This window comes from Salmo salar, chromosome ssa02, assembly GCF_905237065.1.
Source record: "Salmo salar chromosome ssa02, Ssal_v3.1, whole genome shotgun sequence".
NCBI lineage: Eukaryota > Metazoa > Chordata > Actinopteri > Salmoniformes > Salmonidae > Salmo > Salmo salar.
The window spans coordinates 19,740,081-19,760,023 of NC_059443.1; the positions used below are offsets into that span (position 1 = coordinate 19,740,081).

Sequence of the window (19,943 nt, forward strand, 5' to 3'; positions counted from 1 at the left end):
AGGATCCACCTCCTAGTTAACTACTGGTGTTACTAACTCTACACTCATACAGGAATCACCTCCTAGTTAACTACTGGTGTTACTAACTCTACACTCATACAGGAATCACCTCCTAGTTAACTACTGGTGTTACTAACTCTACACTCATACAGGACAGACCTCCTAGTTAACTACTGGTGTTACTAACTCTACACTCATACAGGACAGACCTCCTAGTTAACTACTGGTGTTACTAACTCTACACTCATACAGGATCCACCTCCTAGTTAACTACTGGTGTTACTAACTCTACACTCATACAGGAATCACCTCCTAGTTAACTACTGGTGTTACTAACTCTACACTCATACAGGAATCACCTCCTAGTTAACTACTGGTGTTACTAACTCTACACTCATACAGGAATAACCTCCTAGTTAACTACTGGTGTTACTAACTCTACACTCATACAGGAATCACCTCCTAGTTAACTACTGGTGTTACTAACTCTACACTCATACAGGAATCACCTCCTAGTTAACTACTGGTGTTACTAACTTTACACTCATACAGGACAGACCTCCTAGTTAACTACTGGTGTTACTAACTCTACACTCATACAGGACAGACCTCCTAGTTAACTACTGGTGTTACTAACTCTACACTCATACAGGAACCACCTCCTAGTTAACTACTGGTGTTACTAACTCTACACTCGTACAGGAATCACCTCCTAGTTAACGACTGGTGTTACTAACTCTACACTCATACAGGAACCACCTCCTAGTTAACTACTGGTGTTACTAACTCTACACTCATACAGGAACCACCTCCTAGTTAACTACTGGTGTTACTAACTCTACACTCATACAGGACAGACCTCCTAGTTAACTACTGGTGTTACTAACTCTACACTCATACAGGAATCACCTCCTAGTTAACTACTGGTGTTACTAACTCTACACTCATACAGGACAGACCTCCTAGTTTAACTACTGGTGTTACTAACTCTACACTCATACAGGAATCACCTCCTAGTTAACTACTGGTGTTACTAACTCTACACTCATACAGGAATCACCTCCTAGTTAACTACTGGTGTTACTAACTCTACACTCATACAGGAATCACCTCCTAGTTAACTACTGGTGTTACTAACTCTACACTCATACAGGAACCACCTCCTAGTTAACTACTGGTGTTACTAACTCTACACTCATACAGGACAGACCTCCTAGTTAACTACTGGTGTTACTAACTCTACACTCATACAGGAACCACCTCCTAGTTAACTACTGGTGTTACTAACTCTACACTCATACAGGAACCACCTCCTAGTTAACTACTGGTGTTACTAACTCTACACTCATACAGGAATAACCTCCTAGTTAACTACTGGTGTTACTAACTCTACACTCATACAGGACAGACCTCCTAGTTAACTAATGGTGTTACTAACTCTACACTCATACAGGAACCACCTCCTAGTTAACTACTGGTGTTATTAACTCTACACTCATACAGGACAGACCTCCTAGTTAACTACTGGTGTTACTAACTCTACACTCATACAGGAACCACCTCCTAGTTAACTACTGGTGTTACTAACTCTACACTCATACAGGAACCACCTCCTAGTTAACTACTGGTGTTACTAACTCTACACTCATACAGGAATCACCTCCTAGTTAACTACTGGTGTTACTAACTCTACACTCGTACATGAATCACCTCCTAGTTAACGACTGGTGTTACTAACTCTACACTCATACAGGAACCACCTCCTAGTTAACTACTGGTGTTACTAACTCTACACTCATACAGGAACCACCTCCTAGTTAACTACTGGTGTTACTAACTCTACACTCATACAGGACAGACCTCCTAGTTAACTACTGGTGTTACTAACTCTACACTCATACAGGAATCACCTCCTAGTTAACTACTGGTGTTACTAACTCTACACTCATACAGGACAGACCTCCTATTTAACTACTGGTGTTACTAACTCTACACTCATACAGGAATCACCTCCTAGTTAACTACTGGTGTTACTAACTCTACACTCATAAAGGAATCACCTCCTAGTTAACTACTGGTGTTACTAACTCTACACTCATACAGGAATCACCTCCTAGTTAATTACTGGTGTTACTAACTCTACACTCATACAGGAACCACCTCCTAGTTAACTACTGGTGTTACTAACTCTACACTCATACAGGACAGACCTCCTAGTTAACTACTGGTGTTACTAACTCTACACTCATACAGGACAGACCTCCTAGTTAACTACTGGTGTTACTAACTCTACACTCATACAGGAATCACCTCCTAGTTAACTACTGGTGTTACTAACTCTACACTCATACAGGACAGACTTCCTAGTTAACTACTGGTGTTACTAACTCTACACTCATACAGGACAGACATCCTAGTTAACTACTGGTGTTACTAACTCTACACTCATACAGGATCCACCTCCTAGTTAACTACTGGTGTTACTAACTCTACACTCATACAGGATCCACCTCCTAGTTAACTACTGGTGTTACTAACTCTACACTCATACAGGAATCACCTCCTAGTTAACTACTGGTGTTACTAACTCTACACTCATACATGAATCACCTCCTAGTTAACTACTGGTGTTACTAACTCTACACTCATACAGGACAGACCTCCTAGTTAACTACTGGTGTTACTAACTCTACACTCATACAGGAACCACCTCCTAGTTAACTACTGGTGTTACTAACTCTACACTCGTACATGAATCACCTCCTAGTTAACGACTGGTGTTACTAACTCTACACTCATACAGGAACCACCTCCTAGTTAACTACTGGTGTTACTAACTCTACACTCATACAGGAACCACCTCCTAGTTAACTACTGGTGTTACTAACTCTACACTCATACAGGACAGACCTCCTAGTTAACTACTGGTGTTACTAACTCTACACTCATACAGGAATCACCTCCTAGTTAACTACTGGTGTTACTAACTCTACACTCATACAGGACAGACCTCCTATTTAACTACTGGTGTTACTAACTCTACACTCATACAGGAATCACCTCCTAGTTAACTACTGGTGTTACTAACTCTACACTCATACAGGAATCACCTCCTAGTTAACTACTGGTGTTACTAACTCTACACTCATTCAGGAATCACCTCCTAGTTAATTACTGGTGTTACTAACTCTACACTCATACAGGAACCACCTCCTAGTTAACTACTGGTGTTACTAACTCTACACTCATACAGGACAGACCTCCTAGTTAACTACTGGTGTTACTAACTCTACACTCATACAGGAACCACCTCCTAGTTAACTACTGGTGTTACTAACTCTACACTCATACAGGAACCACCTCCTAGTTAACTACTGGTGTTACTAACTCTACACTCATACAGGAATAACCTCCTAGTTAACTACTGGTGTTACTAACTCTACACTCATACAGGACAGACCTCCTAGTTAACTACTGGTGTTACTAACTCTACACTCATACAGGAACCACCTCCTAGTTAACTACTGGTGTTACTAACTCTACACTCATACAGGACAGACCTCCTAGTTAACTACTGGTGTTACTAACTCTACACTCATACAGGAACCACCTCCTAGTTAACTACTGGTGTTACTAACTCTACACTCATACAGGATCCACCTCCTAGTTAACTACTGGTGTTACTAACTCTAAACTCATACAGGAATCACCTCCTAGTTAACTACTGGTGTTACTAACTCTACACTCATACAGGAACCACCTCCTAGTTAACTACTGGTGTTACTAACTCTACACTCATACAGGAATCACCTCCTAGTTAACTACTGGTGTTACTAACTCTACACTCATACAGGAACCACCTCCTAGTTAACTACTGGTGTTACTAACTCTACACTCATACAGGAATCACCTCCTAGTTAACTACTGGTGTTACTAACTCTACACTCATACAGGAACCACCTCCTAGTTAACTACTGGTGTTACTAACTCTACACTCATACAGGAATCACCTCCTAGTTAACTACTGGTGTTACTAACTCTACACTCATACAGGAATAACCTCCTAGTTAACTACTGGTGTTACTAACTCTACACTCATACAGGAATCACCTCCTAGTTAACTACTGGTGTTACTAACTCTACACTCATACAGGACAGACCTCCTAGTTAACTACTGGTGTTACTAACTCTACACTCATACAGGACAGACCTCCTAGTTAACTACTGGTGTTACTAACTCTACACTCATACAGGAATCACCTCCTAGTTAACTACTGGTGTTACTAACTCTACACTCGTACATGAATCACCTCCTAGTTAACGACTGGTGTTACTAACTCTACACTCATACAGGAACCACCTCCTAGTTAACTACTGGTGTTACTAACTCTACACTCATACAGGAACCACCTCCTAGTTAACTACTGGTGTTACTAACTCTACACTCATACAGGAACCACCTCCTAGTTAACTACTGGTGTTACTAACTCTACACTCATACAGGACAGACCTCCTAGTTAACTACTGGTGTTACTAACTCTACACTCATACAGGACAGACCTCCTAGTTAACTACTGGTGTTACTAACTCTACACTCATACAGGAATCACCTCCTAGTTAACTACTGGTGTTACTAACTCTACACTCATACAGGACAGACCTCCTATTTAACTACTGGTGTTACTAACTCTACACTCATACAGGAATCACCTCCTAGTTAACTACTGGTGTTACTAACTCTACACTCATACAGGAATCACCTCCTAGTTAACTACTGGTGTTACTAACTCTACACTCATACAGGAATCACCTCCTAGTTAACTACTGGTGTTACTAACTCTACACTCATACAGGAACCACCTCCTAGTTAACTACTGGTGTTACTAACTCTACACTCATACAGGACAGACCTCCTAGTTAACTACTGGTGTTACTAACTCTACACTCATACAGGAATCACCTCCTAGTTAACTACTGGTGTTACTAACTCTACACTCATACAGGAATCACCTCCTAGTTAACTACTGGTGTTACTAACTCTACACTCATACAGGAACCACCTCCTAGTTAACTACTGGTGTTACTAACTCTACACTCATACAGGACAGACCTCCTAGTTAACTACTGGTGTTACTAACTCTACACTCATACAGGAACCACCTCCTAGTTAACTACTGGTGTTACTAACTCTACACTCATACAGGAACCACCTCCTAGTTAACTACTGGTGTTACTAACTCTACACTCATACAGGAATAACCTCCTAGTTAACTACTGGTGTTACTAACTCTACACTCATACAGGACAGACCTCCTAGTTAACTAATGGTGTTACTACCTCTACACTCATACAGGAACCACCTCCTAGTTAACTACTGGTGTTACTAACTCTACACTCATACAGGACAGACCTCCTAGTTAACTACTGGTGTTACTAACTCTACACTCATACAGGAACCACCTCCTAGTTAACTACTGGTGTTACTAACTCTACACTCATACAGGACAGACCTCCTAGTTAACTACTGGTGTTACTAACTCTACACTCATACAGGAATCACCTCCTAGTTAACTACTGGTGTTACTAACTCTACACTCATACAGGACAGACCTCCTAGTTAACTACTGGTGTTACTAACTCTACACTCATACAGGACAGACCTCCTAGTTAACTACTGGTGTTACTAACTCTACACTCATACAGGATCCACCTCCTAGTTAACTACTGGTGTTACTAACTCTAAACTCATACAGGAATCAACTCCTAGTTAACTACTGGTGTTACTAACTCTACACTCATACAGGAACCACCTCCTAGTTAACTACTGGTGTTACTAACTCTACACTCATACATGAATCACCTCCTAGTTAACTACTGGTGTTACTAACTCTACACTCATACAGGACAGACCTCCTAGTTAACTACTGGTGTTACTAACTCTACACTCATACAGGAACCACCTCCTAGTTAACTACTGGTGTTACTAACTCTACACTCATACAGGAACCACCTCCTAGTTAACTACTGGTGTTACTAACTCTACACTCATACAGGAATCACCTCCTAGTTATCTACTGGTGTTACTAACTCTACACTCATACAGGAACCACCTCCTAGTTAACTACTGGTGTTACTAACTCTACACTCATACAGGACAGACCTCCTATTTAACTACTGGTGTTACTAACTCTACACTCATACAGGAATCACCTCCTAGTTAACTACTGGTGTTACTAACTCTACACTCATACAGGAATCACCTCCTAGTTAACTACTGGTGTTACTAACTCTACACTCATACAGGAATCACCTCCTAGTTATCTACTGGTGTTACTAACTCTACACTCATACAGGAATAACCTCCTAGTTAACTACTGGTGTTACTAACTCTACACTCATACAGGAACCACCTCCTAGTTAACTACTGGTGTTACTAACTCTACACTCATACAGGAATCACCTCCTAGTTAACTACTGGTGTTACTAACTCTACACTCATACAGGAATCACCTCCTAGTTAACTACTGGTGTTACTAACTCTACACTCATACAGGAACCACCTCCTAGTTAACTACTGGTGTTACTAACTCTACACTCATACAGGACAGACCTCCTAGTTAACTACTGGTGTTACTAACTCTACACTCATACAGGACAGACCTCCTAGTTAACTAATGGTGTTACTAACTCTACACTCATACAGGAACCACCTCCTAGTTAACTACTGGTGTTACTAACTCTACACTCATACAGGACAGACCTCCTAGTTAACTACTGGTGTTACTAACTCTACACTCATACAGGAACCACCTCCTAGTTAACTACTGGTGTTACTAACTCTACACTCATACAGGAACCACCTCCTAGTTAACTACTGGTGTTACTAACTCTACACTCATACAGGACAGACCTCCTAGTTAACTACTGGTGTTACTAACTCTACACTCATACAGGAATCACCTCCTAGTTAACTACTGGTGTTACTAACTCTACACTCATACAGGACAGACTTCCTAGTTAACTACTGGTGTTACTAACTCTACACTCATACAGGACAGACATCCTAGTTAACTACTGGTGTTACTAACTCTACACTCATACAGGATCCACCTCCTAGTTAACTACTGGTGTTACTAACTCTACACTCATACAGGATCCACCTCCTAGTTAACTACTGGTGTTACTAACTCTACACTCATACAGGAATCACCTCCTAGTTAACTACTGGTGTTACTAACTCTACACTCATACAGGAATCACCTCCTAGTTAACTACTGGTGTTACTAACTCTACACTCATACAGGACAGACCTCCTAGTTAACTACTGGTGTTACTAACTCTACACTCATACAGGAACCACCTCCTAGTTAACTACTGGTGTTACTAACTCTACACTCATACAGGAACCACCTCCTAGTTAACTACTGGTGTTACTAACTCTACACTCATACAGGAATCACCTCCTAGTTATCTACTGGTGTTACTAACTCTACACTCATACAGGAACCACCTCCTAGTTAACTACTGGTGTTACTAACTCTACACTCATACAGGAATCACCTCCTAGTTAACTACTGGTGTTACTAACTCTACACTCATACAGGAACCACCTCCTAGTTAACTACTGGTGTTACTAACTCTACACTCATACAGGAACCACCTCCTAGTTAACTACTGGTGTTACTAACTCTACACTCATACAGGAATCACCTCCTAGTTAACTACTGGTGTTACTAACTCTACACTCATACAGGACAGACCTCCTAGTTAACTACTGGTGTTACTAACTCTACACTCATACAGGACAGACCTCCTAGTTAACTACTGGTGTTACTAACTCTACACTCATACAGGACAGACCTCCTAGTTAACTACTGGTGTTACTAACTCTACACTCATACAGGACAGACCTCCTAGTTAACTACTGGTGTTACTAACTCTACACTCATACAGGATCCACCTCCTAGTTAACTACTGGTGTTACTAACTCTACACTCATACAGGAACCACCTCCTAGTTAACTACTGGTGTTACTAACTCTACACTCATACAGGAATAACCTCCTAGTTAACTACTGGTGTTACTAACTCTACACTCATACAGGACAGACCTCCTAGTTAACTAATGGTGTTACTAACTCTACACTCATACAGGAACCACCTCCTAGTTAACTACTGGTGTTACTAACTCTACACTCATACAGGACAGACCTCCTAGTTAACTACTGGTGTTACTAACTCTACACTCATACAGGAACCACCTCCTAGTTAACTACTGGTGTTACTAACTCTACACTCATACAGGAACCACCTCCTAGTTAACTACTGGTGTTACTAACTCTACACTCATACAGGACAGACCTCCTAGTTAACTACTGGTGTTACTAACTCTACACTCATACAGGAATCACCTCCTAGTTAACTACTGGTGTTACTAACTCTACACTCATACAGGACAGACTTCCTAGTTAACTACTGGTGTTACTAACTCTACACTCATACAGGACAGACCTCCTAGTTAACTACTGGTGTTACTAACTCTACACTCATACAGGATCCACCTCCTAGTTAACTACTGGTGTTACTAACTCTACACTCATACAGGATCCACCTCCTAGTTAACTACTGGTGTTACTAACTCTACACTCATACAGGAATCACCTCCTAGTTAACTACTGGTGTTACTAACTCTACACTCATACATGAATCACCTCCTAGTTAACTACTGGTGTTACTAACTCTACACTCATACAGGACAGACCTCCTAGTTAACTACTGGTGCTACTAACTCTACACTCATACAGGAACCACCTCCTAGTTAACTACTGGTGTTACTAACTCTACACTCATACAGGAACCACCTCCTAGTTAACTACTGGTGTTACTAACTCTACACTCATACAGGAATCACCTCCTAGTTATCTACTGGTGTTACTAACTCTACACTCATACAGGAACCACCTCCTAGTTAACTACTGGTGTTACTAACTCTACACTCATACAGGAATCACCTCCTTGTTATCTACTGGTGTTACTAACTCTACACTCATACAGGAATAACCTCCTAGTTAACTACTGGTGTTACTAACTCTACACTCATACAGGAACCACCTCCTAGTTAACTACTGGTGTTACTAACTCTACACTCATACAGGAATCACCTCCTAGTTAACTACTGGTGTTACTAACTCTACACTCATACAGGACAGACCTCCTAGTTAACTACTGGTGTTACTAACTCTACACTCATACAGGACAGACCTCCTAGTTAACTACTGGTGTTACTAACTCTACACTCATACAGGACAGACCTCCTAGTTAACTACTGGTGTTACTAACTCTACACTCATACAGGACAGACCTCCTAGTTAACTACTGGTGTTACTAACTCTACACTCATACAGGATCCACCTCCTAGTTAACTACTGGTGTTACTAACTCTACACTCATACAGGAACCACCTCCTAGTTAACTACTGGTGTTACTAACTCTACACTCATACAGGAACCACCTCCTAGTTAACTACTGGTGTTACTAACTCTACACTCATACAGGAATCACCTCCTAGTTAACTACTGGTGTTACTAACTCTACACTCATACAGGACAGACCTCCTAGTTAACTACTGGTGTTACTAACTCTACACTCATACAGGAACCACCTCCTAGTTAACTACTGGTGTTACTAACTCTACACTCATACAGGAACCACCTCCTAGTTAACTACTGGTGTTACTAACTCTACACTCATACAGGAACCACCTCCTAGTTAACTACTGGTGTTACTAACTCTACACTCATACAGGAACAGACCTCCTAGTTAACTACTGGTGTTACTAACTCTACACTCATACAGGAACCACCTCCTAGTTAACTACTGGTGTTACTAACTCTACACTCATACAGGAACCACCTCCTAGTTAACTACTGGTGTTACTAACTCTACACTCATACAGGAACCACCTCCTAGTTAACTACTGGTGTTACTAACTCTACAATCATACAGGAATCACCTCCTAGTTAACTACTGGTGTTACTAACTCTACACTCATACAGGAACCACCTCCTAGTTAACTACTGGTGTTACTAACTCTACACTCATACAGGACAGACCTCCTAGTTAACTACTGGTGTTACTAACTCTACACTCCAACCACTGAGGCATTTGAAGACCCAAGGCCTCTTCTCTTACCTGTGAGAAGCACCGGCGATACTCATTCTCTGCTCCCGAACACCTGTAGTTCTGGGGGGGTAATCTCTGTCCCCCTGTCTCCCCCTCGGCCAGGGGGTGGGGGTGCTGCTGATGTTGCAGGGGGTAGATGTTGGGTTGGGGGGGTCCAGGGTGAGGGGATTGGAGCTGAGGGTTGAACTCATAGGGTGACTCTCTCTCTCTGTGCTGGGTGGAGGAGCGGTGGAGAGGGGGGGAGTAGGGGTGAGAGAGGGGGGGGGAGTAGGGGTGAGGCAGAGGGGGGAGGGGAGGAGGGGCGCGTCTATCAATGATTCTGTCATGGTTGGGATGGAAGGGAGAGGGCCTCTGTGAGTGAGGGAGTGTCGAGGTCACTCTCTCTCTTTCTCTCCCTCTCTCCCTCCCTCGCTCTGCAGCAGCTTGTCTCTGTCTGTCCATCTGTCTGTGAGTATCCGTGTCCCTCTGTCCATTCCTTTCTGGTTTAGCTATGGTTGTCGTTATTAATGCCTTAGCGACAGGTGACTCCGTACTCTCCCCTTCTGTCTTCCTTTCCTCCTCTCTCCTCTCATGCTCCCTCTCTCCCCTGTTCCCTTTGTGGTTTTTGCCTCCCTCCCTGTCCTTCTCTCCGCTCCTCTTCTCTTCTACTTCTCCAGGTCTGTCCATTTGGTCAATGTTAACAACAATTCCTTCCTGCCCCTCGGTCTCTAGAACCAGGGTTGGTATGGTAGCATTGCCGTGCTCAGTGTGGCGGGCCTGCCGGTTTTGCCGGTGTAACGGCAGAGAGAAGGGAACCCTGCCGTAACCAAACTGACCCGGACGGATAGAAGAGGACCTGAGAGGGGGTGGGGTAGACAGGGAAATATTACACATGATGACAGAACTCTTATCTGCTCTTAAAATGATTGACATTCTCCACAACTGGAGCCAACAGCTTACAGCCTACAGTGAGAGTTAGAGGCAGAGCACACGAGAGTGAGAACCCTAAGGAGTCTCTCTGTATCAAGGTTATGATACTGAGCAGAACTAGTGATCTAATGGCACAGCAACTCACACTCCCATGACTCACATCAACCGACTGACTCAACTCATACTACTAACGCCTTAACAACAACGTCTTAACATTTACATGACGTCTAAAACAACATTTACGCAACATCTACAGTAAACAGTTTCCTTGCCAATACGATCATACTCACCTACTAGCAGGCAGAGCCCCCCTATTGGGCAACACTGACCTTCTGCTCCCACTTCCTCCCGTCCTCCCTGTTCCAGGATTGGTTGGCCGGCGGGCGGCCTGTGCTGGTTGGCTGTAGCTGGATGGGGGGGCAGGAAATGAGGGGGAGTGGTAAACAGAACCTGGCTCCTGATTGGGTGATGAGAATTCCGGGCGATAGAGGGGAGACGTGGGATTGGAGGACTGCGCTGGCACAGCTCCTGCCCCTCCTCCTATAGGAGTGTCCCGATAGAGAGACAGTCCTGGGTTCTGATTGGATGATGGGAGTGAGGGGGGATAGAAGGGGGCTGGCTGTCTCTCTGTCCCTCCCCCACCTCCTCCCCCGTACTGGGATGGCTGGTTGCTAGAGTAATGAGGGGGGTAGAAGGGGCGGATTGCGGAGATGACAGAGCCATGGTTGGGACCACTCCCTGGGAGGAACGATGAACCCCCCCAGTTTGGAGGAGAGTGGGAGAGGGGAAGAGTTAGGGGACGGGGAGGGGCTTCACACTTTCTGGTTCTCTGTGACACGCCCACTCCACAGCTCTGAGAACATCCTGACCACTCCTCCCAGGCAGACCACACCCCTCCTGGACTATTGTCCACCTGCCGAGATCTTCTGCCCGTCGCCTGGAACACGAACACACACAAGAACACATCAGACATATGTTAAACCAGCCAGGTCACCCGTGATACAAGTCAGTACTAGACGTCCATCCATGTCTGAGGATGTCGGGAGATGCTGTGGGAACCAGCCCCTAGAGGCAACAGTGAGTGCTGTTACATTCAAGGGTGTTGCTAGGGTGTTGTGGACGGAGATGGTGGATGGGCGTCTGCCTCTGATGCAAAAGGTTGCATGTTGAAATCCAGTGATAGAAAGTTGTTTTTGAAGTTGTTGTTTTAAGCCTATCCCAAACCTTAACCCTTACCTTAACCATTCAGAGTTCATGCCTAACCTTAAGATTTCTGAGTTAATTCCTAAACTTAACCCTAACCTTAAAAATGCAGAGTTAATGCCTAAAGAGGCACAAAATTGGTTAGAGGAAAAACAAAAATAATTGGAGGTACTTATTCAAGAAGGATCAAGTGTAATGTTTTACAAGAATAAAGCGAATTGGATGGAAAATTGTGAAAAATGCACAAGTGTTTTCTTGAATCCTTACCATATAAATGCTACCAAAAGAATTTACAGAAACTCGTTACAAATTATGGAGTCATCCATGATTCACCAAATTATATTTTGAAAGCTAAATATTTTAAGCATAATGTTTTCTTTTCAGTCTCCTCCATTTCTACTGAATGATGTTAACTGTAAAGATTTCTTTCCTAATAATAATGTAAAATTAACACATTTACAGAAAGACCTGTGTGAAGGCCAACTTACAGAAGAGGAACTTTTTGAGGCAATGAAATCTTTTCAGTCTGGAAAAACACCAGGGCTTGACGGTATACCAGTAGAGGTATATCAGACCTTTTTTGATGTACTCAAAGATCCATTATTACCATGTTTTAATTACTCCTATACAAATGGTAGACTTTCAGGTACTCAACAAGAAGGTCTGATTTCATTACTACTAAAACAGGACCCTGGTGGTAAGTATAAAGATCCAGTCCATTTAAAAAACTGGAGGCACCAAAAATCCTGGCGAAATGCATAGCACATAGAATAAAAAGGTTTTACCAGATATTGTTCATCCTGATCAGACAGGTTTGGACGATATATTGGAGATAATATACGACAATTACTTGAAACAATTGAACATTATGAAACATCAAAGATACCAGGCCTGGTCTTCATAGCAGATTTTTAAACGGCGTTTGATAAAGAAAAACTGGAATGTATATATAAATGCCTGGATTACTTTATATTCTGTGAATCTCTTATACAATGGGTTAAAAGTTATGTACAGCAACCCTAGATGTAAAATAGTAAATAATGGTTACTTCTCAGAGAGTATTGAGGTTTTAAGAGGAGTAAAACAAGGCTGTCCGTTGTCTTCATATCTGTTTATTATGTGCATTGAAATGCTAGCTATTAAAATTAGATCCAACAAGAACATCAAGGAGTTAGAAATCCAGAGGATAAAAACAAGTGTCAATGTATGCCAATGACTCAAGTTTTTTCTTAAGTCCGCAATCTGGATCCCTGCACAGTTTCAATGAAGATCTTGATCATTTTTCTAGCCTCTCTGGACTAAAACTTAATTATGACAAGTGTACCATATTACATATTGGATCGTTAATAGACAGTGTTTACACTACCTTGTAGTTTACCAATAAAATGGGCGGATGGTGAATTAGACATACTTCGTATTCACAACTCAAAAAATATAAATGAACTTACCACAATCAATTTCAATAAAAAAATAGCAAAAATAGATAAGATTCTGCAACCATGGAGAGGTAAACACTTGTCTATTTATGGAAAAATCACATTGATTAACTATTTGGTCCTCTTTGGTCCTTGGTCCTACTTACTAATGGCGCTGCCTACTCCAGACGAGTCATTTTTTAAATCATATGAGCAAAAAATATACAATTTTATTTGGAATGCTAAGCCAGACAAATGAAATGTCCTTATTTATATAATGAATATGAGTTTGGGGGGTTAAAATTATTAAATATTAAAGCTTTAAACCTCTCACTAAAAGCTTTACTCATACATAAGTTATATTAAAACCATAAATGGTTCTCCAGTAGATTATTAAGGTTCATCCTTTGTTCAAAAATTGCCTTTTTGCCTTTATACAGATTACAACTTCTAATTTCCAAGAAGTTGTAATTTTCTGTAATTGAAAATGACATTTTCTTTAAAGTATCGCCCAGCATTTATTCTGGTATTGCCCCTATGTAGCTTGTTTCTGGTCACAGGTTTTGGAATGATGAAGAAAATCACAACATTCATTTAAAATGAACCTTACAAATAGCAGTTTTTGGTGATTTTATATAAATAAATAACATAATAATACTCGTAGGAAAGGCTTTCATCTTTAGCTCACAGTCTGTGGATACTATAGAATTAGAAAGATTCAAAATGTATGTAAAACATCACAGCACAATTGAAAAATATATGGCACATGGAAATCAAACGAGGGTGATAGGTGGGATGGGCTGAGAGTGGCTGAAGGGTGGGATTAAAGATTTTTTAGTTTGGTAATGTATTATTGTTACATGATTGCTTTATATAAAAGTACCATGTATGTAAAATGTGTATGTAAAATGTATGTATACGTTGCAGAATAGCTGTAAAAAACTATATATGTTTGTCTTCCTAAGAGGGGGGTTGGAGGATGGGTTAATAAAACATTTTTAATTTTTTTTTTTTAAAAGCCTAAACTTACCCTTAAACACTTTGAAATTTGACGTTTGGAACATCTTTGAAGTTTGACGTTTGAGAAACATGGATGAACGTCTAATTCTGACGTGAGATTGTGAGAGCTTGTTGGCTAAACATGTAGTAAACATGTAACAAACATATTCAAGTGTTTCCTAGACAGGCCTCTCTAGTTCTGTTGGCCCCTGCCTGAGCAAATCTGCCTTCAATTGGTGTCAAAGTTTCAGTGCCAGAATCCCTGGATGTTGTTCAGCGGGCTAGGAAATAGAAGACGTCTAAGCTAAATTCACTTATGCTGGCAGTAGCTTTAAAGCAGTTTTATGAACTGAGGAATAAAATCATCAACTGTGTGGAATATGGATGGATGGCCTTGTGGAAGTGCTGTGGCACAGCCAGCTCTGGCCTGGCATGCTGAACCCAGTGCGCATGTGCAACAGGCAAGGCTTGGATGTGTTCCTCTGTGGATCTGTTTAAATGTTTCTCATTTCATAACTCAGAGCTGTGTGTGTGTGTGTGTGTGTGTGTGTGTGTGTGTGTGTGTGTGTGTGTGTGTGTGTGTGTGTGTGTGTGTGTGTGTGTGTGTGCGCGTGTGCGTGTCTGGTTGGCAGAACAGCTAGAGAGAGACCTGAACAAAAGTTTCCATTCAGCAAAAACCAAAACATGAGTCTGTGCACCACCACTCTGAGAGAAAGAGCGTACATGCCTGTATGTGTATGTAATAGTAGGTGTATGGACATAGAATGTCCCTGTGTGTGTGTGTGTGTGTGTTCTATTTTTGAGCATGTCCAGGGCTACAATAGGTCAAATAACAGCCACACCTGTCTCTGTCTCTGTGTCAGGGGACCACTCCGCCACCAGGGAACTTGGGTAATGAGTGACATCAGAAAAACACAGCTGCCACAGAGCCGAGACCATTACTGACTCACGACCACTGACCCGGCGCCAGAACTGACCACTGGTGCTCACACAGTGAGATGGTGCACCACTCACTACAGGCTTTCATGGGCTAATCCACCAGGACCCTAAACTACCATTACAGACACTAATCGCCTGTCACAGCTGTCTTCGTCCTCAGACGAAATAGAGAAGTCCTAATCTGACAAAGTAGACCAATACGCAGCGGAGGTCGCGTTCATCTTTGAATTTAATTAATCAATAACATGAACACTATACAAAACAAGAAACAACAACAGTTTTGCAGGCTATACGAAAAGCAATGCAAAAACAACTACCCACAAAACACAAAGACAAACACACCCTATTATATAGGACTCCCAATCAAAGGCAACTCAACACACCTGCCTTCAATTGGGAGTCCAACCCCAATTAACAATACATAGAAAACAAACCTAGAACCTATACCCACAACTAACTAACTAAACATAGAAATACATAAACACAGAGCAGTACCCAAAACCCCCGGAATACATAAATAAAACGACCTACTACCTACACCACCACCCCGAACCATATAAAACAAATACCCTCTGCCACATCCTGACCAAACTACAACAACAAATAACCCTTAACTGGTCAGGACGTGACATCGCCACAAATCACCATCACTATGGTAAAACCATTACTCACCTTTCTCTTCTCAGCCTTGGTCAGAGAGGATGTGACTGCCACAAAACCCCACAGCACATACATCCTGAGAGAGGGGGAGGGAAAAGAGAGAGAGAGAGGAGATAAAACGATGAGGGGGATAGAGAGAGGAAGAGTGAAGAGGGGTTTAGTAAACAGAACCAGATATGATGAGTTTCCTTACAGAGGATGTATTATGGGGATGCAGTGTATAGCCTCATATCCTAAAACTATCAAAACGCCTCAGTAGCTTCATAAACGATATCATTTAATAGTCAACACATACTTCTCTTTCCCTAACAGTCCAGAGCCTGTCTAGTAGCTGTTTAATAAGCTTTCTAACGTGAGTATAAGCACCGTGCATAATGTGTTTTCTTTCATTATAGGACATACTGTAAAACTAACTCTCAGCAGTTCAGTTGACATTCTTTCGAATGTTCCAGACCTTGCTATGTTAGAGGTGCACACCATGCGACGTTTTTTCCCGGCGCTGCGTGTGAATTCAGGAATAACTGTTTCTTTGACCTGGCGGTTCAGCGGCGGTTCAGCAGCGGTTCAGCGGCATACATCTCAATCAATCTGACCGCGCCGAGAAGGTGCAAACAAACTAATGCGTCCAAACATCAGCAGTGTTTTTCCTCACACCTGTCCACACCCTGTGGCTTTTAAACACACAAGCCCACATCCAGACGCAATCACTCGCAATCCCAAATCATCATGTACATTTGTTTTAATAGTTTGAGACTTGGAGAGAGGGGCCTCCGGCTTTGGTTATGGTTTATGTTGGCCACATGATTATAGGTTCCTTTAAAGTGCTTTTATATAGCTACACACTCAGGACGCGGATGCATGCGCACTGGGCTAAAGTAGATCATTTGAGATACACCAACACAATTATTGTGTGAACTGTGAAGCCACACCACAATCCCATAACATCACCGCAATCACACATCCGCAGGCCACATGTGACAGCTGTGACTGGTGCAGTTTCTCCAATGTGTGTACCGCCGCCGTCTCCCCTCCGACTGAAACCCTCCCCACAGTCCCCAGGCCCACACTAGACTAAACAATTATCCCAAAACCACAGACTAAGGTCCCGCACAGCCTGACACAACAGACCCGCTCAGCCTGAACTAACGACCCCCTACCCGCGTCCACGTTTCTCTTTACAGTGGCACATTTTAGAATTAAAACGGAGACAGACAGCGAGAGATGGGGGACAGGGAGGGAGAGTGGGAACTGTTACAAAATCTGCCCAGACATAGTGAGTTTTAACCTCAACCCCAGCCCGAGGGAAAATTCCTTCTACATATCGTGCCCATGCAACGCAACACATGCGCGTGTACGCTTCACCTATATGCTATAGCACACACAGGATCTTTAGTCACAACAGTTGACTTTTCAACAGTTTTAAATGCGTATAGATAACATATACTTACTGTACACTACTACACTTACTGTAGGCTACATCGCCACTGAAATAACATTTGGTTAGAAACCTTTCGCCCACATGAAAGCGTGGAGCAGGTTATCGGTCAGTAGAGTCCCCCCAATTTACCTGCACAGAAACCTGAGACGCATTCTCTCGGTGGCCTCGCCCTGAAGTATTACCCCTCCGGTAACGACTTTCTGACCACCGTATATGTGTTTTTGTTGATTCCCGGGGTGAGTTATTATCCGTTCCTTTTGGTGATAGTCAGAACAACCGCTGTGTCTTCTGTGTGGTTGTGAGATAGAGTTCCTTCGCGTGCTCTCTCTCTCGGTCCCCCTCGTTCTGTCACACTCACTCACTCTTCCCTGGATTCGGGTCGGGGAAGGGTTTCACAGTTTTTTTCTCTCGTTCACCCGACAACTTTTTTTGTCCTTGTTTTAAACTGGTGTGACGTCTGGCAGCCGGGGGGCCTGAAGGGGAGAAAAAGAGCACAAGGCCATACAAAATGGACAGATTACACAACTCTCTCTCTCATCGTTCTCTCCCTTCCATATCACACACGCACACACCAAACTGCGGGCACCACTCTGACTAATCTATAATTGAGTAACTGAGAGCCGCTTTTCTGAGTTGCACAACAACCCTCTATAAGAATGTTCTATTGTACAGACTTGTTCTGATCACTAATAATCATCAACTCATTGTTGACATCTGCCCAAGGAGCTCAGAGTTGGCAGCGCTGACAGTAGCACCCCGTGGCGCGCACGCAACCCCCAATAAATTAAATAAAAACAATTACAAGACTATTGTTTTACAACATCGACTATGAAACGTAGGTCTATTGGAACTAGGGGGGCTGAATCCTTCCACAGAACTGTATCAATCATGCAAATATCTTATGAGAATAGTCGACAGACCAAACAGACAAACCCACATAGTTTATTGTTATTAACTTCTGAAATGTCCGTCTTTGTGGATGTTTTAGTTCTGATGTGTTTGTTATTGGCATGCATCGGTCCCAACCCATTTTTATAACCGGTTTAATCAGGAATCAGGGGCCCTGTGACAACAATTTTGGACCCCCTTGTGGCCCCCCTAAATGTGGAGTATGAAATAAATTTTACATAACAAATTTTTGCTATCATTCTTTTTTTACATCCATTATTGATGATTATGAACATGGTCTTTTGCCTGCTAATGCCTGCAATGCATTGAAGAAAACGATATGACAACAATAACGTCTAATGTAACTGGCCCCTCTAACAGTACAACTGGCCCCAGCTTGGCCCCCCCAGTTGAAATGGTCTAGAACCGCCACTGTACCACATCAGAGAGAGTGGCGGGGGACCACTTGAGGAGCAGAGAGGTGGCGATGATTTTCGGGTCAAAAGCATAACTGGAACTGGCGCGGCAGTAAGTTTAGTGACATTATTTGTTGTCTGCAAACACCGATAAGACTGGCCTGAGTGAATAGTCACTGCTTCCAGCTGCGTTTACCACAGGTTTATGAGTTAAACACTAGAGGGGAAGAGGGAAGGGTGGGAGAGAGAGAGAGAGAGAGAGAGAGAGAGAGAGAGAGAGAGAGAGAGAGAGAGAGAGAGAGAGAGAGAGAGAGAGAGAGAGAGAGAGAGAGAGAGAGAGAGAGAGAGAGAGAGAGAGAGAGAGAGAGAGAGAGAGAGAGAGAGAGAGTATGGGTATGTATGATCTAACACAGAGCTACTGGTCTCAGGGGACAGTGTGCTTTTCTTGGCCAGCAGAAACACAACATGACTACAGTACAGAGATGGTGATGGAGATTAGCTACATCAAACACTGCTCTAAGCCAATCTAAAGCCTGGACCACATTATACAACTGGCTTATGATTACATCTGTCACACTAACATTCTGTTGTATGAAATGATGAGGGTAAACACAGGATGTAGCCTATACTGTAACTAACTACACTGTATTAGAGAGTGGGTGAAAGACCTGCTGTCGTATTGATACTCAACACAACTGATCCATTATCAAAGCCTAACAACAGGTTGGGTGTGTGTGTGGTCACCATGGTAATCTATCCAGTGCTGTGTGCCCTTCTCCATCGCTCTCCCTTTCTTTCTTGTTCTCGCTCTCTCTCTCTTGACCCTCCTGACCCTTTCTCCACACCCTTTTCTATATTCATCTTGATTATTCTCTCCATCCCTCTTCCTGTATCT

General features: G+C 42.6%; 1 protein-coding gene across 2 annotated transcripts in view; it reads right to left on the minus strand.

Annotated features, from left to right (window-relative positions):
* LOC106573456 (ADAMTS-like protein 4) overlaps positions 1-18,329 on the minus strand; it is a 139,083-nt gene extending 120,754 nt beyond the window's left edge. Inside the window, exons 1-4 of one of the 2 annotated variants that reach the window (XM_045699199.1) lie at positions 17,874-18,329; positions 16,319-16,382; positions 11,420-12,027; positions 10,191-11,016 (exon numbers count right to left, since the gene is read on the minus strand). In XM_045699199.1, the coding sequence (XP_045555155.1) occupies positions 10,191-11,016; positions 11,420-12,027; positions 16,319-16,382; positions 17,874-17,896 (1,521 nt within the window). In that variant the 5' untranslated portion in view covers positions 17,897-18,329. Of the gene's footprint in view, positions 1-10,190; positions 11,017-11,380; positions 12,028-16,318; positions 16,383-17,873 lie in introns of both variants that reach the window. The other variant, XM_045699188.1, reaches the window with a different exon arrangement.
* Between the last annotated feature and the right edge of the window lie 1,614 nt (positions 18,330-19,943).